We start from the raw sequence: 23184 nt of genomic DNA on the forward strand, positions 1-23184 counted from the left end.
CTGTCGCAGCTGCTGCTTTGCATTTCAGAGAAGCCGGAGGCTGCAGCCTCTCCTCCCGCAAGGCTATTTGCTGCAAACACATGCTACAGCCTTTATCTCTGCAAAAAGGCATAAAGTAAGTGACCAAGCTCCTTCCCCGTGCTTCACCCCCTGCTACATTGGAATTATGCGCTGCAGGGGAGGCAGCAGCAGCCCCCTGCCCTTCCCTGAGAGCGGTTCCCTCCGGAGCGATGCGCTGTGGTCGGTGCCCAGCGTTGAAACCCAGATGCTCGATTGTGAATCCAGCGTGATGTCGAACTTTGTGGTGGGGAGAAAAAAAAAACAAACAGGCCTTTTAGTAGCAAAAAGGGTTTGTTTTGGGTTTATTTCAGCTTGCTGTGGGCAGAAGAGGTGCAAGACGGGCAGGAGCGCAAACCCAGGGAAGCGGCTTCGTGCTGGAGGATCCGCAGCTGCGGGGACGCGCTGGGCTCTGCGCAGCTCGGTCCGGCCCCACTCCCAGCCCCGCGTCGCTGCCAGAACAACCTGCTTTTGCCATCTAGTGGCTCTGCCAGAAAGGCTCAAAAATGGACCTGGGGAGCCAAGGTGTGGAGATGGACCAGGTCAGGAAGGGAGAGCCGGGGGAGAAGTGAATGCGGGGTATCTGTGCTCTTCAAGTAGCTTATTTCCAGGTTGTTACGGCAAACGAGACCAGGCTCTGCAGGGTGCGCTGCTGGTACAGGAGGGTTGATGTTGGCATTTATTGGCCTGCGGGGCCCGGTCAGAGCGTCCCTGGTGCAACGCTGTGCTCGGCTGCATTGCCTCGGCCAGAGGCCAGGAGCGCTTGACCAGCAGCAGAACCTGCACGCAGGGGTGCAAAAAAGCTGTGAAAAGCCTCCTAGAAGCAGTTGCTGGGTGTATCTGAAGGGCTTTAATAAGTGCAGGAGCAGGGGCACATTTGCTCTGGGTGGTTTGACCTTGCTCACAGCAAAGCCAGGCGGCTGCTCCCAGGCTCAGGCTTTAACCCTCAGCCCACACCTGCCCAGGGTGGAAAAGCCCTGGGGACCCGCAGTGTCACTCAGCTTGTGACCAGGGGTCAGGTTTGGTTGCTTTAAAATCAGGATTTTGGTATCGATAGAATTACGAAGGGTGTTGCCACTTCCTTTTTATATGTTTTCTTCCCATATTGTCATTTCTGTTGGATTTGGAAGGGATGGCAGGATTTGCTTTCTGTCTAGTTCAGGAGTGATCAGGATAAATGCAGAATGGGAAGAGTGTGAACTGCCCTGGGCTCGGTTCTCCAGGGCACAGCTCTGCCCGTCCCCACAACAACCCCGTCCCCTCCCAGGACCCTTGCGAAACCCCTCTCAGCACATGGGATCCCACAAACCTTTACCGGCTCCCTCACAAAAATGGAACTGGCACCTTTAGTCGAGATTAAAATACCACCCAGCTCTGCTGCACTTTTGTTTTTAACCGCTTGAATGCATTAGCATCGATTTATTTTTAATACAAGTGACCACCTGTGATATTTTTTTTAATATTATTTGTGTTTGTTCTGTTCGGCAGAGGTAATTACATCGTGTTCTCAGGCTGGAGCCGCCACATCCAGCTGTGCTGCCCGGAGGGGTGGGGGCTCAGGGCTACTGGGGTGTATCTAACACTGCTCTGCCCCCGTGGCACTATTTCCCTTATTCTGGTGTAGCCCTGCATGTTGCAGTGGGCCTAAAGAGAGGGAAAAAGCCTTGTTTTCTTTTTGTTTTTAATTTATTTTTTATTTTATTTATTTTTCCCTTATTCTGAACAGGCTTTCAGCGTCCTACAGAAGGAGCACAACCTGTGCTCTGCCCCCCCAGAACAGAGGCTCAAGGTCACAGGTAAAGCCGACAGACCCGCAGGTCTCCCCACTTACCCCAGTGTTCGTTCCTGAACCGCTCTGTCTCGTTTCAAATCACCTTGTGCGTGTAATGAAAGTACAGGCAGGAGCTCACTAAGCAAATGAGCCCCCTCCTTTAATTCCCTTTGCTTACGCTGCTTATTTTTCTCCCGCATAATTATTTTTAAAGGAAATTTAATTTTGTTTAATGGGAACAAAGTTTAACACTCCATGAGCTTTGTCTTCTGCAGCTCTCCATCTGCTAAGCTTTTTTTAGTTTAATTCTTTTTAAACCGGCCCAGTAAATTGTGTGTGTTTAAGAGGCACTTCTCATTAAGATGAAATACTTTGATCTCGTAGGATCATCTGTTTTTAAAGAGGTAATGATATACCATGGTGCTTTTTTTCTCCCTGTTAACCAAATCTCCAGAGCGAACGCGTCCCCTTGACCTGCCCAGCGCCAGCGCATCCTCTGCTGGGAAATGGGTGCAGCAATCGGAGCTGATTGGGAGGAAAAAGGGTCAGGACAAGAGCTCTGAGAGGGCCCAGCAGGGACTGCTAAGAGGGAAGTGGCAAATCAGCTCAGGAAGGGGGAGAAAACATTAATTAATTTGTAAGTACAGATGGTGTAGGGGGTGAAAAGGCTGCAACAAGACCAAGAGACAGGGGTGTACTATATATAGATGTACAGCTGTTTCCTTCAGGTGTTATAACTCAAAAACGTAGGATGATTAATTTTAAAAGTTGAAATGTATAGCAGATTCTGATTACATCTGAGTGTCTATAATTTAGCTACTTAGTAAAATTAACTTGACGTTTTTAGTGAGCTGTGAGGACAATAATGTGTGAAGAGACTGAAGAACAAGTTCGACTGCATGCTCTTCCCTTGCCTCCCCCTTTTCCAATTTGCAAAGTTTATTTTTAACTTTTTTGATTTTTCTTTCTGGCTTTTTTTCTCTACTCCAGACAAATGAATTTGCCTCCCCCTGCTGCCGGCTAAAGACAGCAAGGGTTTGTTCTTGGGCTCTAATTTCCTTCAGAGGACTGGAGGTGCAGCCAGAACTCAAGGGGAGGTTCAGACCAACCCAGGTAAGGGTGGGAGGTTGGGGGCTCCAAGGCAGGTGACGTTTCTCAGAGCAGGACACCCCCGGTGAGGCTGTGGGACGTCCCATTAAATACATTTTCATGCTTAAGAGAAGGTCCCTTGTCGTCAACGTGTGCAGGCAGGTCCTGGCAGGGACACACTGACAGCGCACGGCTTTACGTTGTTGTCACAATCTGACAGACCATCCCACTAAACAAGTGTGACCTGTGTGGTGCGTGGCTCTTGTACTGGCACCCACCCAGAATTTAGGAGCGCGGGTCTGCCCAAAGGGAGGATGCAGCTGCTCCAATTAGTAAATATCAAGCTGCAATTTAGAAGCCATAAAATCTACTTTTGTAACCAACAAACGACTTTAAATTCTGGTTGTGTTAGGGTGAAATTAAGTTATTTTCCCAGTTGCAGGCCCTCAGCTCGGCTGCAAAACCAAGTGCTCAAACCTGAGACACCACTGCAAAGGCGGGATGAGTGGGACACAATGGGCAGGTTTGATGCTGTTATTCTCTGGCCTTGACAAAGTATCGCTGTTATATGTATCAACATGGGAGATAAAAACCCGTTGTAAAAGATTTATTGAAATTTGAGAAACATTTTTCAAATATTCTAGCAGAAAAATAGATTTCAAACCTGTTTGGCTGTGTTGCTCAAGTGGCCTTTTGCTCAGCACAGGTCTGGGACACGGGTGACATTCACGTTTTGCCAACAGCAAAATGGTTTTTGACTTTCCAGGGCTTCCCCACCCCATATGCAGCTGGTAAGGATTGGGTTCATTTCATCTGAACTCAAGAAACCAACATTGTAATGTGGCTCCTTTGTTCAATAAGTGCTCAAGGTCTGATGTTCCGAACAAAATAACACCAACACATTTGTGACTGTTCTTCATTTTAATTGCCTGATTCTAAGTCATATTTTCAGACCTAACAGCAGTCTCAGTTTCTAACAGGGCAAAGAGAAAGCTCAGCATCCGGCAGCTTCCAGAACAACCTTCCAGGTATGTTTAAAATGCTTTAAAATATTGAACATTTCTCATATTGCTATAAAACAATGACAGCTGGCAGGATTTTTTTTTAACCTACATTCTTTTAGCAGCCGATAAACAATTTGGATCACGTTCTTGATTATTTCAGGACCTGTTTGACTGCAACAACAAATAGTTTTATAACATGACAGATACAAATATAAAATTTCAAATGAGACAACTTAAAAAATCTGGATTTTTCTTTACTACCTCCAGTACCTTGCTTCTCTAATAAATATTAAAACCCATCTTTTACATTACAGAAAATGTTAAATAAGTTATTTACCAAAAGATTTCTCTTTTGTTTTTTTTTTTTTTTTTTTGGTCAAAGGCTGATTCCATTAAAAGAGCTGAACAAACATTTTTACATCAATAAATATTAAGGCAGAAAGAAGCAAACAACAACCACAGGACTGGTTTGTATCAGCAGAACTTTCTCCTTCAGAGAATCCTCTTTTTGCTGGTATAGGTAGGTGATTTTTGATTCTCAGCTGCTGGCACCTGGATAGAAAAGCAGTGATTATTACTATTTTACAGTACTTCAAACACACACTATTTGTCCCTACCCCCGAGCCATTAATGCTGCAAAAGCATCTGCAAATAGGAGCTTCTGCGTTCAGCAGGTCTTCAAATTTAAGCAATAAGACTTCTGTAAGCAGAAAGACTTTTTAATGTCGTCACTTTAACTCGGGTAGCACAGCAGCTGTTCCACGTTTTGCTGGTGAAGGGAGGGAGAAGATTTGCAGAAAAGGGGTTTTTTTTGAAGGAAATTTAAGGAGGGTCTGGGAAATGTACTGAGTGGAGTGGTGTGAGGAGAGGGTTGGGATATAGGAGTCAAGAAGTGTGTTACATCCTTCTGGAAGTAAAGTCTGAAGCTTCTGGGAGAAATCAAAGCTGAACAGCAATTACTTAAACACTCAAACTAATTTATTACATCACATTAGCAAATAGCTGTTTGCAAAAGCTTGGCCTGTTGGGTCTGTATTTTTAAAAGAGCACCACCAGTTATTAACACATACACAGGTGTTAAATAAGGGTGCCTTTTGTGAACTTATTCAGTAAACAGGTCATTGGACTACGATCTGCTGAAAATAAACTGCTTGAGGATGATGACAGACATGACTATTAATCTAGGGAAAGCATCAGAAAGGAGCAGATTTAGCTGTTTACCTGATCAGTCATAAAACTCTAATTGAAACTTCAAATATTGCAGAATATTTATCATACTAACCTGCTGTCAGCCAGACTTGATTAGGTGGCAAACCTAAAGCAAATCGGACTAATTCTGCAAAATACTACTGACACAGCAATGAATATTTCTAATGAATATATACCAAGGAATTAAAGGTTACTTACTTCCAGGTTTCCTCTAGCTTTCTTCAAGACATCGTGAGTTAAAACCACTGGAAAGAAAGAGGAGATTAAAAAGAATATTGCGCCGTCTTTCTATATTCTCTGTATTCAAGTCCTGAGACTAAATATTAAATAATGTCTGAACTCGGGTCTGCATGATGGGCAGCGCTCAGGCAATGACCTGCAGCCCCTACCACCGCTTCAGCCTTCTTACCAAGCTCCAGAGCTGCTCTTCAGCCCCGAGTCCTGCTCAGAAGCTCAGCCTGGTGTACAAAAACAACGTGAAACAGCCCCAAATTAGGAAATGCTGTACAAGCAGAGTTTGGGCAGAGCAGGAGTTGCTCAGGTCCGAAGCTGTGCCACCCCAAAATGCCAACTCCTATGTTCTGTCTAGCACATAATCTGCTTTTCAAATCTAAATAGCGGGGAAGAGTTTTCAAAGTTTTTCTACCATACCAAGAATGAGAAATGTGAAAACACGCACAGCTCATCCCCATATCGACCAGCACAGATCTCAACAGCCCCCTGTGATACCCATGACCAGGTTCCCTTGATGTAAGTCATCAAAAGACTTTCTGTTCATTTCAAGGTGAGATGGTACATGATCTAACTACAATTTGGGAGCCCACTCGGGCTGGGGGAACTGTTAGCAGGAGGGGGAGAAAAATTGTGCCGTGAAGAGGTTATGGGGGGATGATGGGCTGGGAAAAGGCCAGATGGCAAACAAATTGGCCAGATCCTTCAGCAGTTCAAGGACAAAACAAGCTGTATTTGCTATGGGGAAATCACGTCAGGGCTTGCTCTGGAAGGTTCCAAGTTTCCTCTCTTCATCCAGCTTGTCCGTCCCCGTGGGGACAGCGTGAGACCCGCGTACGGAGGAGGGGATGCTACTAAGGAAAACTGATATTTAGAAATGTCAGGTTAAATATGTGATTCTCTAATCTGTGTCAGCTCCATAACTGCTGCAAAATACCATTCACAAGCACCAATTTAACATTCCAGTCTCAAAAAATAAACAATTTAGCCATAATAAAGATTTTTCATTACAATAATGAGAACCCAACAACTCCAAGGGTATAGCTGTCATGCGATAATTACACCCTTGGCAGATTACTGCAATTTGGCACTGCATTGTTACATGTTCAGAGGTTCAGCTGAGGTTTATAAGCAACGAGTTCTCTCGCCAGAGAAAGCGCACAGAAGACTCTGAGCCGCAAGAATGTTCCAGTCTCTGCCTCGAAATGTATTTACGAACACTCAACTAAATAACGGAGGGAACCTGAATATTCTCAGCGGAGTGGCTTTGGAGAATGAAGGCAGAGAAGGTCACCTGCTGCTGTGCCTTTGCTTTCTTACTAGCAAAAGGAGAAAGGAAGAAATACCAAAAAAACAAGTGTAAGCATCCTAACAAAACCCAGCAGCTTCATATGATCCACTGGGTTTGTTGTATGCTTGGTCAGGAGTTTGTGTACAGATGCAATTTAGCAACATTTCTGAAATTGCTCTTTAAGGCAAAGGTAACCTGACATCTGTAATTCCCGTAATGAATGAAACTTACAGAAAATCGTATCCAGGTCTTTCTGTGCAGCTCAGTGCTCTCCGCTCATAAAGAACTCCGCTAGTAAATTCATTTCACCTGGCAAACTAGATTTTTCTAAATCAAAAATATTAAATTCAGTACATGAAGAGAATGTAGAGGATGAGACACTAACAGCAGAGCTGCTGCTACCCAGGCGGTGCTTTGCATTAAGGAGCTTTCAGGAAATGCAGCTTTGTCTTGTTAGGAGCTGGTTCAGCTGAGGCTGAATGCCCTGAAAAGGAGTGAGGAAAATCAAGGGGAGATGCTACAGTTTTCTTCTTGAAAGGGTGGGTGGGTGGGTGGCTATGGGGATGACATTTTGGCCATAAGGGTAAAAAAAATCTCTGCCGATTTATACTGTGCCCAGCCCTACTGACATTACCCTGTATGTCTGCCTGAGATGTCACTGGAACCAGGAACTGACCAAACAAATCTACCCCAGGGATATTATTTGGACAGACACAATAGAGTGGCTTTGATTTTCTATATGACAACCCTAAATGGAACTATTTAACTTTAAAACCTGAACAAAACATAATTTTGGATAAAAATAATCTGCAGGCACAGAAGATACATGTACCTTAGATATAAAGATTACAGGCTATGGAGCAAAATAACATTTATTCCTGTACATTGCATTTAAATGACTTGAGCAACTTAGAGTATTATGGCCATTCTCATAACTTTGTGTGATGTGTAACATTTTATAGTCTAGATGAATTACTGACAACACAAGTGCCATTCTAGCATAGACTAATGAGTCATTTAGTCCCACACCTCTTAAGGTAAAGATAGTTGGGTTTTTTTAAAGAAGAAAATTAAATCCTCCTCCTGCAATACACATATTGCCATAGCATGAAGGTAGAGAAGAGGTTACCTGCATTCAAATCTCTTCTGATGAGTGATTAAACTCTAAAGCAGAAGAGATTAATCTCTTAAAACAGACACCTGGCTTAACACAGCTACAATATATCTCATGTCCCACTTGTTTTCATGCTTCTGCATAATTTTCTCAATATGGCTGCTAAGGGTAAAATATCATTTCACAGCATGTCTTAATTTTTCTTTAAAAAATGACTTATAGTAAGCTTTTGTTTCACTTGTTCTGAGCCTTCTGTTCTCTGGCACTTCTCGATCTGGTGTGGAACATTGAGAAATCTCTTTTCCTGCTGCTCTGGCTTTTCCCAGTGCTCAGTTCTCTGGTGCGATACACAAAACAGAAAATCTACAAGCCCAATTCCACCATTATCAAGACTGAGGCAAAGTCACAATTCTGAGGCCAATGTCAAACACACTTTGGCTGGGATGGTCTACAGCACCAGTAACTTTGCCTCTGCCAGGAACTGTTGTAGGGTAGAAAATGCAGAGAATGGCACGATCTGAAAGGGAATAACTCAAGTAATTACTGGCAATTAGTGACAGCTGCGTAGATTGACACATTATCAGTGGGCTGTGTAAAACTGAACTGCTTCTCATGATATTCTATGCAGCCTTTTGTAGCTGGGCAACTTCTTTCCATCAGTTCGGTAGAGTCTGAACCCCATGAATTGTCACAAACTGAGTGCGCACAAGGAAAACCAGCCAGAGCAACTGCAAAAGAACAGGTGCCTGTATCTATTTTGTTGGTTCTACAATTCTAGAGGTAGCCACGGACTATAAAAATTAGAAAAGCACCAGTACTGAAGTACTTACGCTGGTCAATGATGACTTTCTCCATGTTTTCCTTCAGCTGGTTGGTGGAGTGCAAGCGTTTCACTGTGCTGTGTAACTTCTTCTCTTGCTCGGACAATTTCTTACGTAATCTCAATATTTCTGCTTTCATTCCTTCATCCTAAATTGCAAGAAGAAAACGCATTAAGGCATTATATAAAACTACTTTGTGCATTGTTAATTGCTAAATACTTTTGTACAAGAGCCCTCAAGCTTCTTCAGAGTATAAACAACTTAAAATGTCCTTTCACATTCCCATCCTCATGTAAACTGAAGCTTATCAATTTTTCTTGTTGTGCCACTTGTTAAATAATACTGTCTTCTGGAATTCGCCCCTAGCATTTAGCTCTTCAGAAGAACTGATTACTCACAGCTCCTGTGGGGCTGAAGAGAAGGCAGTGAATGCTCAGTATCTTTTAGAATCAAGCTTCAAGAGATGTTCTTTCATACCCTGCATTTAAGACATCAGAAGCAATCTAATGTTCTTAAGATCTCAGGATGTTGGGTAACAAACTCCAGAAAAGACGTAATTAGACTCTAATTAGGTGCAGTCCTGGGATTTGGGGTCCCACAGACATTGAGTGATCCAGATGAAGAAGGTTTAGATCAAGTATATTACAGTAAACCATTAGATGCATCACACATACACTGAAAGACCTGTGATTTGTTCAGATGCTGCAATCCAAGCCAACATATAGCTGTCTCTATAGAATATGTAAGGGTACAAGTGGAAGTATGCACACTTGTCAAGACATCCCAAATAGGAGCTCAAATATCAGTGAAGTGTATGAGACAGCACTGTTCATTCTTACTGCTTTTGTGATTTTGCCCATCTAAGGATGCCAGAAAATATCAACAAAAATGTTATTAGAATTACATCTAAAATGTTCATTTTCCTAAGGTTTCATTTTGTTTTCCAGCCTCCCTTAGGAAACACATACAAAAACCTTGGTGAAAAACACTTTAGAATTATTTTAAAGCCAGAGCTTGAAACAGTTTCATTACTGACTGCTGGTACCATGACAGTACAGATAATTCATTCCTCATTCAGTCTACTTCCATTCATTTGCATAGCGCAGTCCTTTTTAGTTAAAATGTTATAAAACTTGTCTTGGGGTTTTGTCATACTTTAAAAATAAAATCCCTATTTTACAGCTTAGGCATCAAAAATATAAAATACAAATGTAGCTGATATTAAATCAAAGTTGCTGAAGTTCTGTTGTTACTAGTATATACATAATCAAATTGAATTTCGTTCTATAACAAGGAGTCCAAACCTTTTCTTGTTGAAATGGAACATTTGCCACCTGCCTAGGATTCCTGACTATCATGTAACAGGGCTACAGATTACATCTTTAATATAAAGTATTTTGTAAATAAATAATACCCTGGTTTACAATATGATCAGGACACATTCAGCCTTAGCCTGCAGTGATGAGAGCTGAATAAATCCACGTATCCAGACACCGGGCATCCTGGGTTCAAGATTTTCAAAAGATTTTCCCAAATGACACGTTCCTAACTGCTGCAACTTCCCTGACACATTACAATAGTTAACCAAAAAACCCCAAATGGAAAATAATAGTACCTGAGTGCCATGAGCAGTACCAGGTCCAGCTTTCAGGGGCAGGGAAACTCTCCAGAGAAGCTTCAGTAAACGTGCAGCCTCTTCTAAAATTTGCTGTACTGTGTGAATATTTGCAGAAAAGCTGTGCAGTGACATCTGGTCCGGTACCTGGATCGTAGGATCAGAGACACGTTATATTTTATGCTTAAAACATTAGGAAAATGCAATCTTAATTAATGGTTTCAATCCAGTTGGTATGATTTCATATTTAAGACGATGTACCCAGCTATTGTGTGCCACTAAAGCTAATTTGTTCATTTACAAAGACTGCTGAATTATGCATTATCTGAGAATTTCAGGAAGGGAGAGGATTTATCCTAATCAATAGCCATGATTAATAATAGATTGTATTTACTAGATTTGCTATGCCACATGGTAACAGTTGGCAACTCTCTTCATTTTCCATTTGCATTTCGTGTCATGCTATTTGAAAGTCAAATGATTACAGACATCAATTTAAGCAATATAGATGTTTCTTCCTTAGCAGACCCTTTAAACTGTTCCGTTTAATGCTAAAATAACTATCAGGACACACATAAAATGTTTTCCTTTGCTGACAGATGAGAAAAGCAAATTGAAGAAATTGCATAAATGTGAAATAAAGGAGGGAAAGAATAGACGGGGAGCAGATGAATTACCAAAGCAATGGTGATACAGAAGGGGAAGGGTAATGGAAAAAGCATTCACAGCTCCTGCCCCATGCAGCACACAATTTGAATTCTTTTTTTAGCATTGTTAGCTAACCGGAATCCTCCCATCACATAAATTACCCCATTTGCTAAGTAGTTGGAAACTTCAGTGATGTAAAGCTTGATAGGAAACTGCAGATTGGGAAACTTGCTGCTTTTATCTTTACACCAACAAAACAAGTTAAAAACTTACAGAGAGATTACTTTTTCTGTCGTTATCAGTATCTTAACTAGGCCATTGGAAAATATATGATACTTCAGAAAGTCTTGAGTGTCATTCAGACATCATTTGACTGTGTGAGCACACGTGATAGCACAAAAAGCACAGAATCACAGAATGTCAGGGACTGAAAGGGACCTGGAAAGCTCATCCAGTGCAATCCCCCCATGGAGCAGGAACACCCAGATGAGGTTACACAGGAAGGTGTCCAGGCGGGTTGGAATGTCTGCACAGAAGGAGACTCCACAACCTCCCTGGGCAGCCTGGGCCAGTGTTCTGTCACCCTCACCATGAAGAAATTTCTTCTCAAATTTAAGTGGAACCTTTTGTGTTCCAGTTTGCACCCATTACCCCTTGTCCTGTCATTGGTTGTCACTGAGAAGAGCCTGGCTCCATCCTCCTGACACTCACCCTTTATATAGTTGTAAATATTAATGAGTCACCCCTCAGTCTCCTCTTCTCCAGCTCCAGAGCCCCAGCTCCCTCAGCCTTTCCTCACACGGGAGATGCTCCACTCCCTTCAGCATCTTTGTTGCCCTGTGCTGGACTCTCTCCAGCAGTTCCCTGTCCTGCTGGAACTGAGGGGCCACAACTGGACACAAGATTCCAGGTGTGGTCTCCCCAGGGCAGAGCAGAGGGGCAGGAGAACCTCTCTGACCTACTGACCACCCCCCTTCTAATCCACCCGAGGATGCCATTGGCGTTTATCTGTGGGGTTTTTTTTTGTTGTTTTTGTTTGGCTTTTTTATCGTTTCCAGCGTAACAATCACCAATTTCCACAGTAAAAGCAAATAGTTTCACTTCAGTTCAAGTTGCATGTAAAAGCAAGATTGCTTATTAAAGGACTAGAATTAACTAATTTATCCATAGCCTCATTAACCCGGAATCACAAATACGTGCCTGCATCTAGATGAGACTTGGACTGCCAAGGTGTCCTGACAGAGTTATTCAGTTAATGGTGCCTGCTGCACCATTAACCTCCTCCTTTGCTTTTGTAACCTATACATTTTGCACCTCTAGGTAAAATTCACCATCTTCCAACAGCTTTCACCGTTTACCTTTATCCCAGACTCCTGCAGTTTCGTACCAGTGACCTTTCTTAAAGAAATCTCCATTTCTCCTAAAACCTGTTGCCCTTCTGAGATCTGTTTCCGCAGAGCGTTATAATCCTCGATCAAGCCAAGGACGTGGCGCCCGTTTTTGTCCGCCCACATCCGATGTCCGGGCACCAGGCGGGGGGTACAGGCCGTGCTGGACGACGAGGTGCTGCTGCAGTGTGAAGTGCTGTCTACATCGTCTTTAGAAGCTGGATGCGTACCTGGGACAGAAACAAAGTGTTTAATTTTTTTATCCTTACATATAGAGCTCATTGACACAGATTTCTCTTAAACAGCAAGGCTGGGATAGTGGTAACACGCATGTTTAAGATACTTTGGAATGTACCTGGTTTTGCTAGCGAAAGGCAATGTCCGTGTTTCTGCAGCTCAGAAATGTTTCTGCCGGTAGCAGGGCATTTGCAAAGATTTTCTATGTATAAAAACAGCACAAGGAAGAGTATATCAGTAGAAGTTAACATGCGTTAAATAAACTTCCTAGCTCTACTTCTGTTCCTTTATTTTGCTGATGCTGCACTTGGACTTAGGAAGCAGGAAACACAACTAATTTTCTAGTATCGTGTGATGTATCTTCCAGTATTTACCTACATTAATCTTTTTAGCAACTATGCAAAGTTCCAGGTATCTCCCAAAATCAAGTCATAGTCAGAAAATCTACAATACATCCTGATGAAGATGTTTTAATCAACAAATGTAAGCTTCCCATTAACTCTACAAAAAAAGTATGATGCTCTCCACAGCTATACCATACTTAAGATCATACCTACATCCTCCTCCTGACCTTCGAAATTGTCCAAGTAATGAGTAAAGATTAATCACAGTACACGTAGAAAACGAACAAGTTCAGAAGTTCAGCTGTTGACATCCCCAGGAGTCTTTCTGGTCCACATCAAACCAAGCTATTATAATTCAATTCACCATTTTCTTAAAGAAATAATGAGCTCCAGTGCCTGACTGCTCTACCTGATGCAGGTCAAAAGCAACATCCAGGATTCTATCTACAAACTAAGCCGGAACAAATGTGATTTGGAAATACTGGTGGTCCAGGTTTCCCATGAGAGTTGTTCCACAGCCACTTGATCATGACTGGGAACCATCCCCACGTGGAGCACATGACTGTAATTCAGTGTTCAGGTATAAAGTACACACAGAATGGTAACAACCCATAAATGTTATGCATCTTTCTGACGTGTACAGAATAGGGTAAAGCTTATTATGTATTCCATGTGAAGCGCGATTCTGATTGGACATGATGGACCCACCAAAGCAGTAAGGTGGTAAAAGACCCTGTTGTGTCTCACGAGTTCTCACACTCATCCTCTGCTTGGTGGTGCTGCCTGCTCTGTGTGGCACGTAAGATATAGGTTGGCATGTTCAGGTGAAGTGTATCGACCCAAAAAGCCCATTATTATTGGTTCCCATAACACAATGTGCAGGCAGTAGGAGGCTATATGCTGTACATATGGAAAGCTGTTACTATGCACAGTGTGTTAGCAGCAATAAAGGATATTTTTGTGCCCTCTGTGTCCCACATACATCTGTATTGGGACAATAATCTATCCCTGAGTGCAAACGCTACTTTTTCCCCAATTTGCTAAAATAGTATCACTTAACAGTGATTGAAATAAAGGTAAAATATTCCTGAAGGGCAAAAAGCGGACAACTGATTTATACAATGACCATTTAGCGCACTTATTGATCATTCTTCAGTAATACATGCTTAGCCTTAGTGAACGCTATAGAGTTCTGCATTAAAAAAAGAACCCCCAGGTAAGCAAAATTGATGGCAATTTAATGTAGGCATCCTTCCATCCCAGAGACTGTCTGCAAATGCTTTTCTTGAATGAAAAGGAGGTGACAGCTGGAGGCGGTAAGACAGTGCAGAGCGCATTTCACCTCCCCATGCACTAATAGCGCTAACAGGAACGGGATTTGAAAGGCTGATGGGCAGCTCCCAAACGCACAGCTGATGTCTGAGGCTTTAAGAGCATCTTTAAAGCACAAGGCACAGGTTCTACAGGATAACAAAAGCACGTATGGCACAGTACCGTTCATTCCTGCATAATGCTGAGATTCTTGTTTGACAAGATAGTTGATATTCACGGCTGACACTGATCCCGCTTCCTCTCTCTTCTCTTTCGAAAGCTGTTCCTCTAATTTTTCATGCAAAGACTTGTTTGTCTCTATGCTTCTTTCGAGCTGCACTCGTAAACTCTGTATTTCAGTCAATAGTTCATGTAAGTCAAGTGGATTATTCTGATCTTTTCGGAATTCTTCTGACGCATCACATCTGGGATCTGAGACAATTTCAAAAGAAACACTTAACATCTTTAACAATTAAAATTATATTAGCCGTTATCAGAATGCTGAGCAAGTAAATTATAGCCAGCTTTATCCTCAACATTTAGAATTAACTACAAACAGCATTAAGATAATGGTTTGACAAAAAAGCATGTCTTAATTGCTTCTACCCTCAAAAGATCTAAAGAGCCGAAAATTATTTTTCACTTTGTCCATAAAAGCTAACAAGTCTCCTGCCAAAAGCAGAAATAATATAATAAAAAGAGAATGAAGAGGATTTACAAAATGTGAAGTGCATTAATGCACAGTCTGGGGAAAGAAAAAGGAATGGGTAATCTCAGAGTGTGGAGGAGGGATGGAGTAGAATTGGGAGTTTTATGTTGTACACGGAAGAAAAAAGAAACTAACAATCACCTGGCAAGCAGAGGAACAAATCTGAACCTGAAAAACGCAAGGGCTGCGTTCATCTTTTCAGAGGAGGAGGCCAGTCCATAAATAATGCCAGGTATTCCTTCACGCTGAAACCAAACTGTTCTCCTGACGGTGGGAAGGGGCTGAGCTGCTGCTCTCTAATTACATGACCAGTTCTGCAAAGACACCTCCTTCCACCCCTGAGCCAACTTTGGCATGAAGCCTTATGCCAACAGGGCTCTTGGCTGCAGCTGGGTATAGGACATGGTGACAGCAGGGCGTATTATGTGAAGTAGCAGGGAGAAATATCAACTTTTACAAGAACTTCCCATGGGAAATTTACTGGATCTTGTAACGAGTATGCAGCAAGGAACAGCATTTGGCTTTTTTAACCTAACTTTACCAACAGCTGTGAGGTGGTGTAGCTTCTTTAAAAGGGGTAGAAAGAGCTCAGGGTAAGTCTCATTCTTACCCCTCACCTTTGGGAACAGAAAAGCAGACGGGACTTTATTAAAGGTCTCATTCAGAAATCAGTGCCAGGGCTTCTCGCCAGCCCTGGGGAGGAGACACCACCCTCATATTCACACCAGAGAAAGCACAAGCTACTTGAGTAAAGTGCTACCTGTGAGGATGCAGCAGCATCTATTTAGATAACAATATCTAAGATCTCAATAAAGCTTATCCAGCCTGAGCCACTGAATCTTCAATATTTGTTTTTAGCTTAGCTAAAAAGATAAAGGAACTTGCATGTGCCTAGTCGGAACACATCACACATCTCCACCTCACAGCTACGCTCCTAAGTGAAAAGCAGCTTTTTATCATCAAGTTGTCAGTTCTACTTTGCATGGCTGACACATGTAGACACAAAGAAACGGTGACCGAGCCCTACTGTCCTTTGATGAGATGATATTTGGGAACGGAAGGGTTGCAAGGGCTGAGGGCGTAGAAGTAATGGTGCATTTGTACCTGTCCTCTTCCTTCTTGCCTCTTCCAACTTCTCATAAACCTTGCTCTCGGTTCGGAGTGACTGCAGTAACTTCTCATTCTCAGAAAGCTGATGTTGCTTGATGTTAATTTCTGTCTGCAACCTGTTAAGTCCCAATAAAGGTCTATGTTAAAAGGTAAATTCTTATCTTTTGTTTCAAAATCTAAAATCCATTCCCCTTTCCTCCGTAATTCCTCCCTTGCCTTTTGAATATATCTATGCACCTCATTAACGTTAATCGCTATGGCTAAGCACATGCTTGTCACATTGACAATTTTCTTCTCTAAATTAATGTCTAAATGCGGATAGAATCAATACCTGTTTAATTCATTACGACTGCTGTAAATCTGACATGTCAGATATCTGGTTTCATCCTCCTTTTGGCCAATTTGTTTTTGCAACCTTTCATTTTCTTTCTTGATGCATTCATAATCCTCTTGAAGATGCTCAATGATTACATTCTTTTTAGAAAGCGATTCTCTTAACTTTTCATTTTCCTTTTGTTTATCTGAAATGAGAAGAAACACGAGGTATTCGCAATGCCCACAACCCACTAAAGCTTTTTACCAAAACCAGCTTTTTCAGAGGCTGTCAGAAAACAAGAGCTGCTCTTGTGAGCTTTAGGATTTCAGTATTTCACTATTTTTCCCAATATTTTATTGTTTTCTGATCTGGAATGAGTTGCAGCCTGCTCCTGTAAAGTACAATTGTCCATTTTTACCTCTGGATCCTTTTGCTAGCATTGCATTCAGAACTTGATTTTGCTTCCTCAGGAAATGTATTTCAGAAGTCAGGGAATTATGCTGCTCTGAGCCATGGATAAAAATGTTTGCAGAACCTATAAATATATACATAAAAGATGATTTATGAGTCATCTCTAGGTCATTAAAGATTAAACTTTCCAGACAAGAACAATTTACAAAATTGCAGAAAAACATGTTATGAAAGATATTTCTCCCCTCTGTATTTTGAAGGTTATCCCTACAGACTAAAAGGCAGCTCAGGTTAATGCCAAGTAATCCAAAGCCCTTCCTCGCAAGTACCTCTCATTGCTGGGCAACCATTACCAAAATTGCAAAATTATCCCTGGCAGTCTTTACCTATCAGCTCATACTCCAACGGGACAAAATGCAGGAGGATTTTGTGACATTGCTTTTCTCTGAAAATAACACAAGCTGTAAGAAGGTTCACCTTATCTTTCAGTCTTGCTCCGTTCACTGTCCATTGTCTTTAATGACACCACCGCAGAGGAGCAGTGGATTCTACCAACTAATGGTGGTTAACGTGGGAAATAACGTAAAGAGACTGGTAGCAGATTTGTTAATACATCAGTCTAGAGCATAAGGCTAGAGTCACTGTCTTTGCTTCTGATTACAAACTGAGAACCCATTTATGATCATGGGGATGAAGATTCATCCCTCTTAAATTCGTGTATCTAAGATTTACTTAACTGAGACAGTGTCGATCAACCATCAACAGTCACGGGGAGAAAGAAGCAGCTCCAGAGAGCGACATATCTGATGTTCCCCCATTCACCTCCCTGTGAACAGATGTACGTCTCTCCAGTGCCTTTTTTACACATCTATCTTTCAGTAACTTTCGGGTGATGAACCCTACTCGGAGGATTTTATTGCAGTAGTTGTATGACTATAAGTGTTTGTATCCAGTTAGTCAAATTCCAGCCTAGGTAATCCTCATAATATAGTGTATCTACGCTACTCATCCCACAGCGATGTGTAATGTGACAGCCTGAAAAGTGCCACATTCCACTCTCAAGGTGGCTGCTTCTGAAATGCCAGTCGAATAATTGTTATTGCCCTTTATAACCTGCTTATAGTCAGTAAAACACTTCAGGACCCACCGGAATTAACATTACTATTAAAAGTATTTTTCAGTTGATTGGTTATCCCAGTATCTCTTACACTTTAAAGCTCAAGATAACGACATGAGTGTCAACTATTTGGTTAATAGAGAAATTACCAGCTGGCAAAAAAATTAGCAGAATGTATGAGGAGGAAGCCTTTCAGCTCTGGCAGTTCAATTCAATTTGATGTGCTGCACTTCCTCTGAGTAATCTCATTTTATTGTAATCCCGACTGAAGCTTTTACCCACTACCTAACTGGGATGTAGTGTGCCATGATATGCACCTCTTGTCGTTACTGAAAGACTCAAAGGCTCTAGAAACCTGGCATTAATGGCATTTTACTATCTATATGTTAAAGAGTTGAGGTAGCTAGGTGAACTCAAAAGGCTTTTTCCTTTCAGATTTTAACAAAGCAATTCAACTTGAAGTGGCAAGGCTTGATGGTCTCATCTTGATTCTAATTTAATTTATTGCCCATCACCCAGCTTTATCCTATTTGAAAAGTTATGCTATCACAGTTCTACTGAAAGGCTTTAGAATATAACTATTAGTTATCTTACATAATAAGGGATAAAGTAGAGCCGCAATAAGGCCACAATCCTGCAATTTGACCCACTACTGAGACTACGCCTTGTGTGCAGGGCCCCGCTGACAACAATTACGCTCTCCAGAGATGCAAAGGTCCAGCTCACCGGGATAAAGTGGAGCATCAGGGCCTACAATGGCAACACACTTGAGTTTTCATTATGTTTTGTGCTGAAAAAGTGAGCGCTAAGGCAGCGTACCTTGAAGGGTTCAAAGGAAACACTGACTGAAAGGCTCTACTAAAAATCACAGCAAATCATTCCCAGGTAAAGCAAAATAATGGCATACTAAACTGAAGGTAAGTCTGAGCAGATATATTAGTAACTTAGGGGTTAAAAGAAAGCAAACAAAAACCCCTTCTACTGTTACCTGCCATTAATCACATTTGAAACCTAGGAAACTCAAACCTTTGATTTTATTTTGAAGCCTAACATTTGAAATGACTGAAGCAATTATTTTAGTTCTACTTGCACTGCAAACCTCAGCTCTACAGTAACGATGTAGTCATTACCAACATTTGAGTCATTTATAGAATACTAGAAGCCCAGAGGCATTTAAATACTTGGAGAATCTAAATATTAAAAATATCATGGCAAAAAATAGTGGGCAGATGTGTGTATCTATATAATATTTATCATGTAAGAATAATTCTATGCATAAACAATACCACATGGATTTAACAGGCTCTCATCAACAATTATGTATGTTACGATTTGGTTTTGATTTTTAAAGGAAAACAAACTAATGATATTAAGCTAAAAGTAAAAAATTGTTTTGAATTATTAGGTCTCAAAGCTCAAATCTTCTTCACCTTCACTTAGGAACTTCGTTTTACACTGAAAGTCAAAAGCAGCCCATCTATTCAGAAAAAAAATAGCATCATTACTAGGAGAGGGAATACACATATTTGATAACATGAAAGAGATCTTCAAAACTGAGAGAGAACAGGAAGCACTACAAGGACATGGCAACAAAAAGGAGCTGTTCCAACAGGTAGGTGTGTTTTCTCTTCTCCAAATTTCTCCTCCATGCATTGGTAGATGCACTAAGGCAAGAAGAAGACAGATGGAAGGCACAAGACAGTTTATAAAGAAAATATACTCTCACTGCATTAATGGATGTCCTTGCCAGAATCTTTATGAAGCTGTAAAAGAGCTGGAAGTGTTTCAGTGTGGTTATTTCATGAGAACAGTATGCCTTTCCAGCAACGTAAATACTTGGTGAATGAAATGGATGCTTTTTATACACCTTTCCATCACTGTAAATTATTTCTGAAGGCAAACTGCCATTTGCAGGTAGTCTCCATTTAAACAACAAGAGAAATGCATCATGGGGTGATGTAAAACATAATGAATCTAATGTCAATATTAGAGAAACTGAGAAAATGGAAAGCATGTATGTATTTATTGCCTGCTTCCACTCTGAGTAATATTGCATATTAATCAATTGTCCTATGAGGGGAAACGTGGGAAGGAGAACAAGAACAGAGTAAAGTCTCAGAAAGTGGTACCGTGTGCTTGAAAAGGTGCTAGAAAAGCATCCCGAGGGAAAGCCCGGCTACCTGCTTGTGGAAAGAGAGCTTGGCTTTCAAAGATGCCGAACACTGGCAACAGAGAGTAGTGATTCTGAACTTGCATACCTATTTTTAGTATTTTTCATCCCCTGCTTGATATTAGAGTTTGGAATGAAAACCAGCTCTCTGTTAAAATGTCCATCAGTTTCTGTCAGGTATATCTCATTAAAAACTCGCTATGTCATTATGGGGAGAACACATTTATCACACCCGTCAATTCAAATGACAAGCTGAGCACCACGGCCTAGGCTCTGTCTTACAGATACTTTGCCGCTGTCCATAAACACAAGCTGGTCTTAAAGCAGTCAGAAAATTCCAGAAGAGGCATCTCCAACAGTCCTGTTCGTAGTGAGGCTGTACTGAGCATCCCAGGTATGCACAGAGTGGGAGCAGGAAAGCTATTTCCACAAATTTCCTACGTCGGATCAATAGCAGCGATGTATTTTAGAGCAAAGCGCCTGGTTCAAACTGGAACACAAAAGGTTCCACTTAAATTTGAGAAGAAACTTCTTCTCAGTGAGGGTGACAGAGCCTGGCCCAGGCTGCCCAGGGGGGTTGTGGAGTCTCCTTCTCTGCAGACATTCCAACCCGCCTGGACACCTTCCTGTGTAACCTCATCTGGGTGTTCCTGCTCCGGCGGGGGGTTGGACTGGACGAGCTTTCCAGGTCCCTTCAACCCCTGACATTCTGGGATTCTGTGACCTCTGCATGTTGGTACTGGATATACTTGAAGCAATGGAGTCCAGGCACATCAGCTCTGTATTTATGCCACTCTCCAAGCCTGGCAAAGCTGTGTCTGCTGCTGGTGCTCAAGGTGCAGCAGTGTTCAGAGAAAGGCACATCATTTTGCAGCTGTAAAGGGGTGCATCTTCTTCAGAAAAAGCAGCATTTGATCCTTCAGGCTTTAAGTAGGAAACACGGATTTAATTCATCATGAGATAAATTCTTACCTTGATCTAGTTCCTTGTCTGTTACTTGTCTCTCAAGCTGCTTCCTCAGTCTCTCATTAGTTTTTATGGAGTGCTCTAAACGTTGTCTCAGGATTCGAATTTCTTGCAGATGCTCCATTAATAACTCTAAATAAACCAAGAGACCACTTCTCGTTTAGCATAAATGATTGTGTTCCTTTACACTATGTACTCCTGTCAAATTTAATATGTGTTCATGCTAAAACATGATACAGAGCTGTTCCAAATGGCAGATATTAAATATCTGACTCCACAAGAGTCTTTTTCCATATAGTGCCCAAACCTTGTGTTTAGTGAAAACTCCTGTTCTACATTTTAACCAAAACAATGGTCTGGTTTTAAGGGTCTTTATATTTCTTCTTCCTACAAAACTGTAGTAGGTAACAATTGCATCTAGTTCAAATTTCCAGGAAATGAATCCGAAGCTCTGCAATGCAGCTTCACATTCAGGCTCGACACACCAACAGTCCACATTTTTCCTTAGAACAATAGGAAGCTTACCACAGTGACTCAGATATAAATTTGACTTTGACTTACACAATGCATGCCATAATAAATAAATCTGTTCGATCGAGTTTCATTACTGTACCTTTTCCTTCTTGCTTTGCCGTTCTACTATTTTTCTTCCATTGGCTGTAAGTTTCGGCTTTACTCAGGAACTTATCTGTTCGAACTGTCACTATCTTATTTGTCAGTTTATCCATGTCGCACACTCCTGGTTTACTCTGCAATATTTTTCTCCGGAACAGTACGTGCTATCTCAGCTATTAAATTTTCATCGCTGCCTATAAGAAACTACTGCAAGCACCACTTGTGCTTAGTGAAACTATCCAGGTCAAACATGACACCACTTATTAATTATGCAGCACTTACAATTCTCAAGGAAACACAACGCTGGCTTTTATAAAATTAGAAAAATCTCTCTTTTTCAATGTAATGATCTCTTGACAATTGTCGATTTTCCCCTTATAACTTGCCTATTTAAAGACTGTCTGGAGTACTGTAAAAGATGATAGTCTAAAACAACAAAGACACAAACTATCATAGTTAATTTTGTTTCAAACGGGAGGTAGTTCAACTCCTTGTCATCTCTGCACGCCTTATTACTGAAACGGCAATGATTATGCAAGATACTGGAAAGCTGAAGCAGACAAACATTCTTCATTATTTCTTAATTAGTTCCCTTGTGTCTTATTTATCACATTTTCCCAATATCCAGTGAATCTTCCAGTGGGAAAAAAAGTTACCTGGGGGAAATTTGTTTGGCAGAAGCGCCCGTGTGCTGTGCTGTCCTTCCAGGTCAGGCCTGTGCTCAGGTGATCCAAGAGAGGACTTTTCTGACAAATCAAAGTCAGACGAGCTATGAAGAGCAGATGGTACAGGCGATTCATCCTTCAGTTGCTGGTACATTGTGGTGTTCTTCTCATTATCCCTTTTGTGCCAAACAAAATGATTTAAAATGTAAAAATTGTTGTTTTGGCAGCAAGAACAGAGAGCACAGCGTCAAATTTACAGGACACAGGTAAAGCAAGTGAATTTATGTGACAGACCACTGCCCATCACAGGTAGATATCACGACTGAAGTGGGGAAAAAGAGCCTTTGGTTTTTTTTAAATTGATATTTTATTAACAAAATGGATATTAATGAAACAGGCAACATAAGCAAAGCCCTCCCAAAAAGTAAAGCAGTGGAAGTTGTGCTACAAAACATTGAGCATCCTTGTCAACTGACCAAACAACCACATGTTTGATAAACATTCAATTGCACTCTTACCTTTGAGCTAATTCATAAAGTATAGTACCTTCTGTATCTATCGATTCTCCTGCAAAGCAGAAAGCTTGGATTAAAAACAGATGTTAAGAATTATAATCTTTACCCCCACTGTCTTAAACCATTTGAATATAGAATGGTAAATGAATGAGAATTTAGAGAAGTCAACAGATACTCAACACACTGTGTATTAATGTCAAATGCTGTACATGAGCAAAATTATTTCTAGCCCAACAACAAAGGAATAGCTTTCTCTGGAGTTCAAAAAAATACATACCACAGGTACCAGATTTCACAGCCGTGGTGTTTTCGTTAGCATACAGATGAAAAATATTATGCTAGATGGCAAAAGGATTAGGTGTACATTAGGTGTCATTGCTTCTTCAATAAAAATCATATAAAAACAATTCCATCTGACTTGGATTTTGTCCACCCAGAGTCAGGCTAACCAATTATCCTT

At 41.4% G+C, this 23184-nt stretch overlaps 1 protein-coding gene across 2 annotated transcripts in view; it reads right to left on the reverse strand.

The window, feature by feature from the left end:
• Nucleotides 1-4347: 4347 nt before the first annotated feature.
• Nucleotides 4348-23184, reverse strand: part of CDK5RAP2 (CDK5 regulatory subunit associated protein 2) — a 71572-nt gene continuing 52735 nt past the window's right edge. For both annotated transcript variants that reach the window (XM_082068097.1, XM_082068098.1), the window contains 13 exons: nt 22728-22776; nt 22201-22385; nt 20936-21061; nt 16684-16800; nt 16281-16470; nt 15944-16065; nt 14314-14562; nt 12594-12677; nt 12209-12468; nt 10203-10349; nt 8597-8735; nt 5329-5375; nt 4348-4473 (listed from right to left, as the gene is read on the reverse strand). In XM_082068097.1, the coding sequence (XP_081924223.1) occupies nt 4414-4473; nt 5329-5375; nt 8597-8735; nt 10203-10349; nt 12209-12468; nt 12594-12677; nt 14314-14562; nt 15944-16065; nt 16281-16470; nt 16684-16800; nt 20936-21061; nt 22201-22385; nt 22728-22776 (1775 nt within the window). In that variant the 3' untranslated portion in view covers nt 4348-4413. The remainder of the gene's footprint in view (nt 4474-5328; nt 5376-8596; nt 8736-10202; nt 10350-12208; nt 12469-12593; nt 12678-14313; nt 14563-15943; nt 16066-16280; nt 16471-16683; nt 16801-20935; nt 21062-22200; nt 22386-22727; nt 22777-23184) is intronic.

Source organism: Streptopelia decaocto (genome assembly GCF_964273445.1).
Source record: "Streptopelia decaocto genome assembly, chromosome: 17".
Taxonomy (NCBI): domain Eukaryota; kingdom Metazoa; phylum Chordata; class Aves; order Columbiformes; family Columbidae; genus Streptopelia; species Streptopelia decaocto.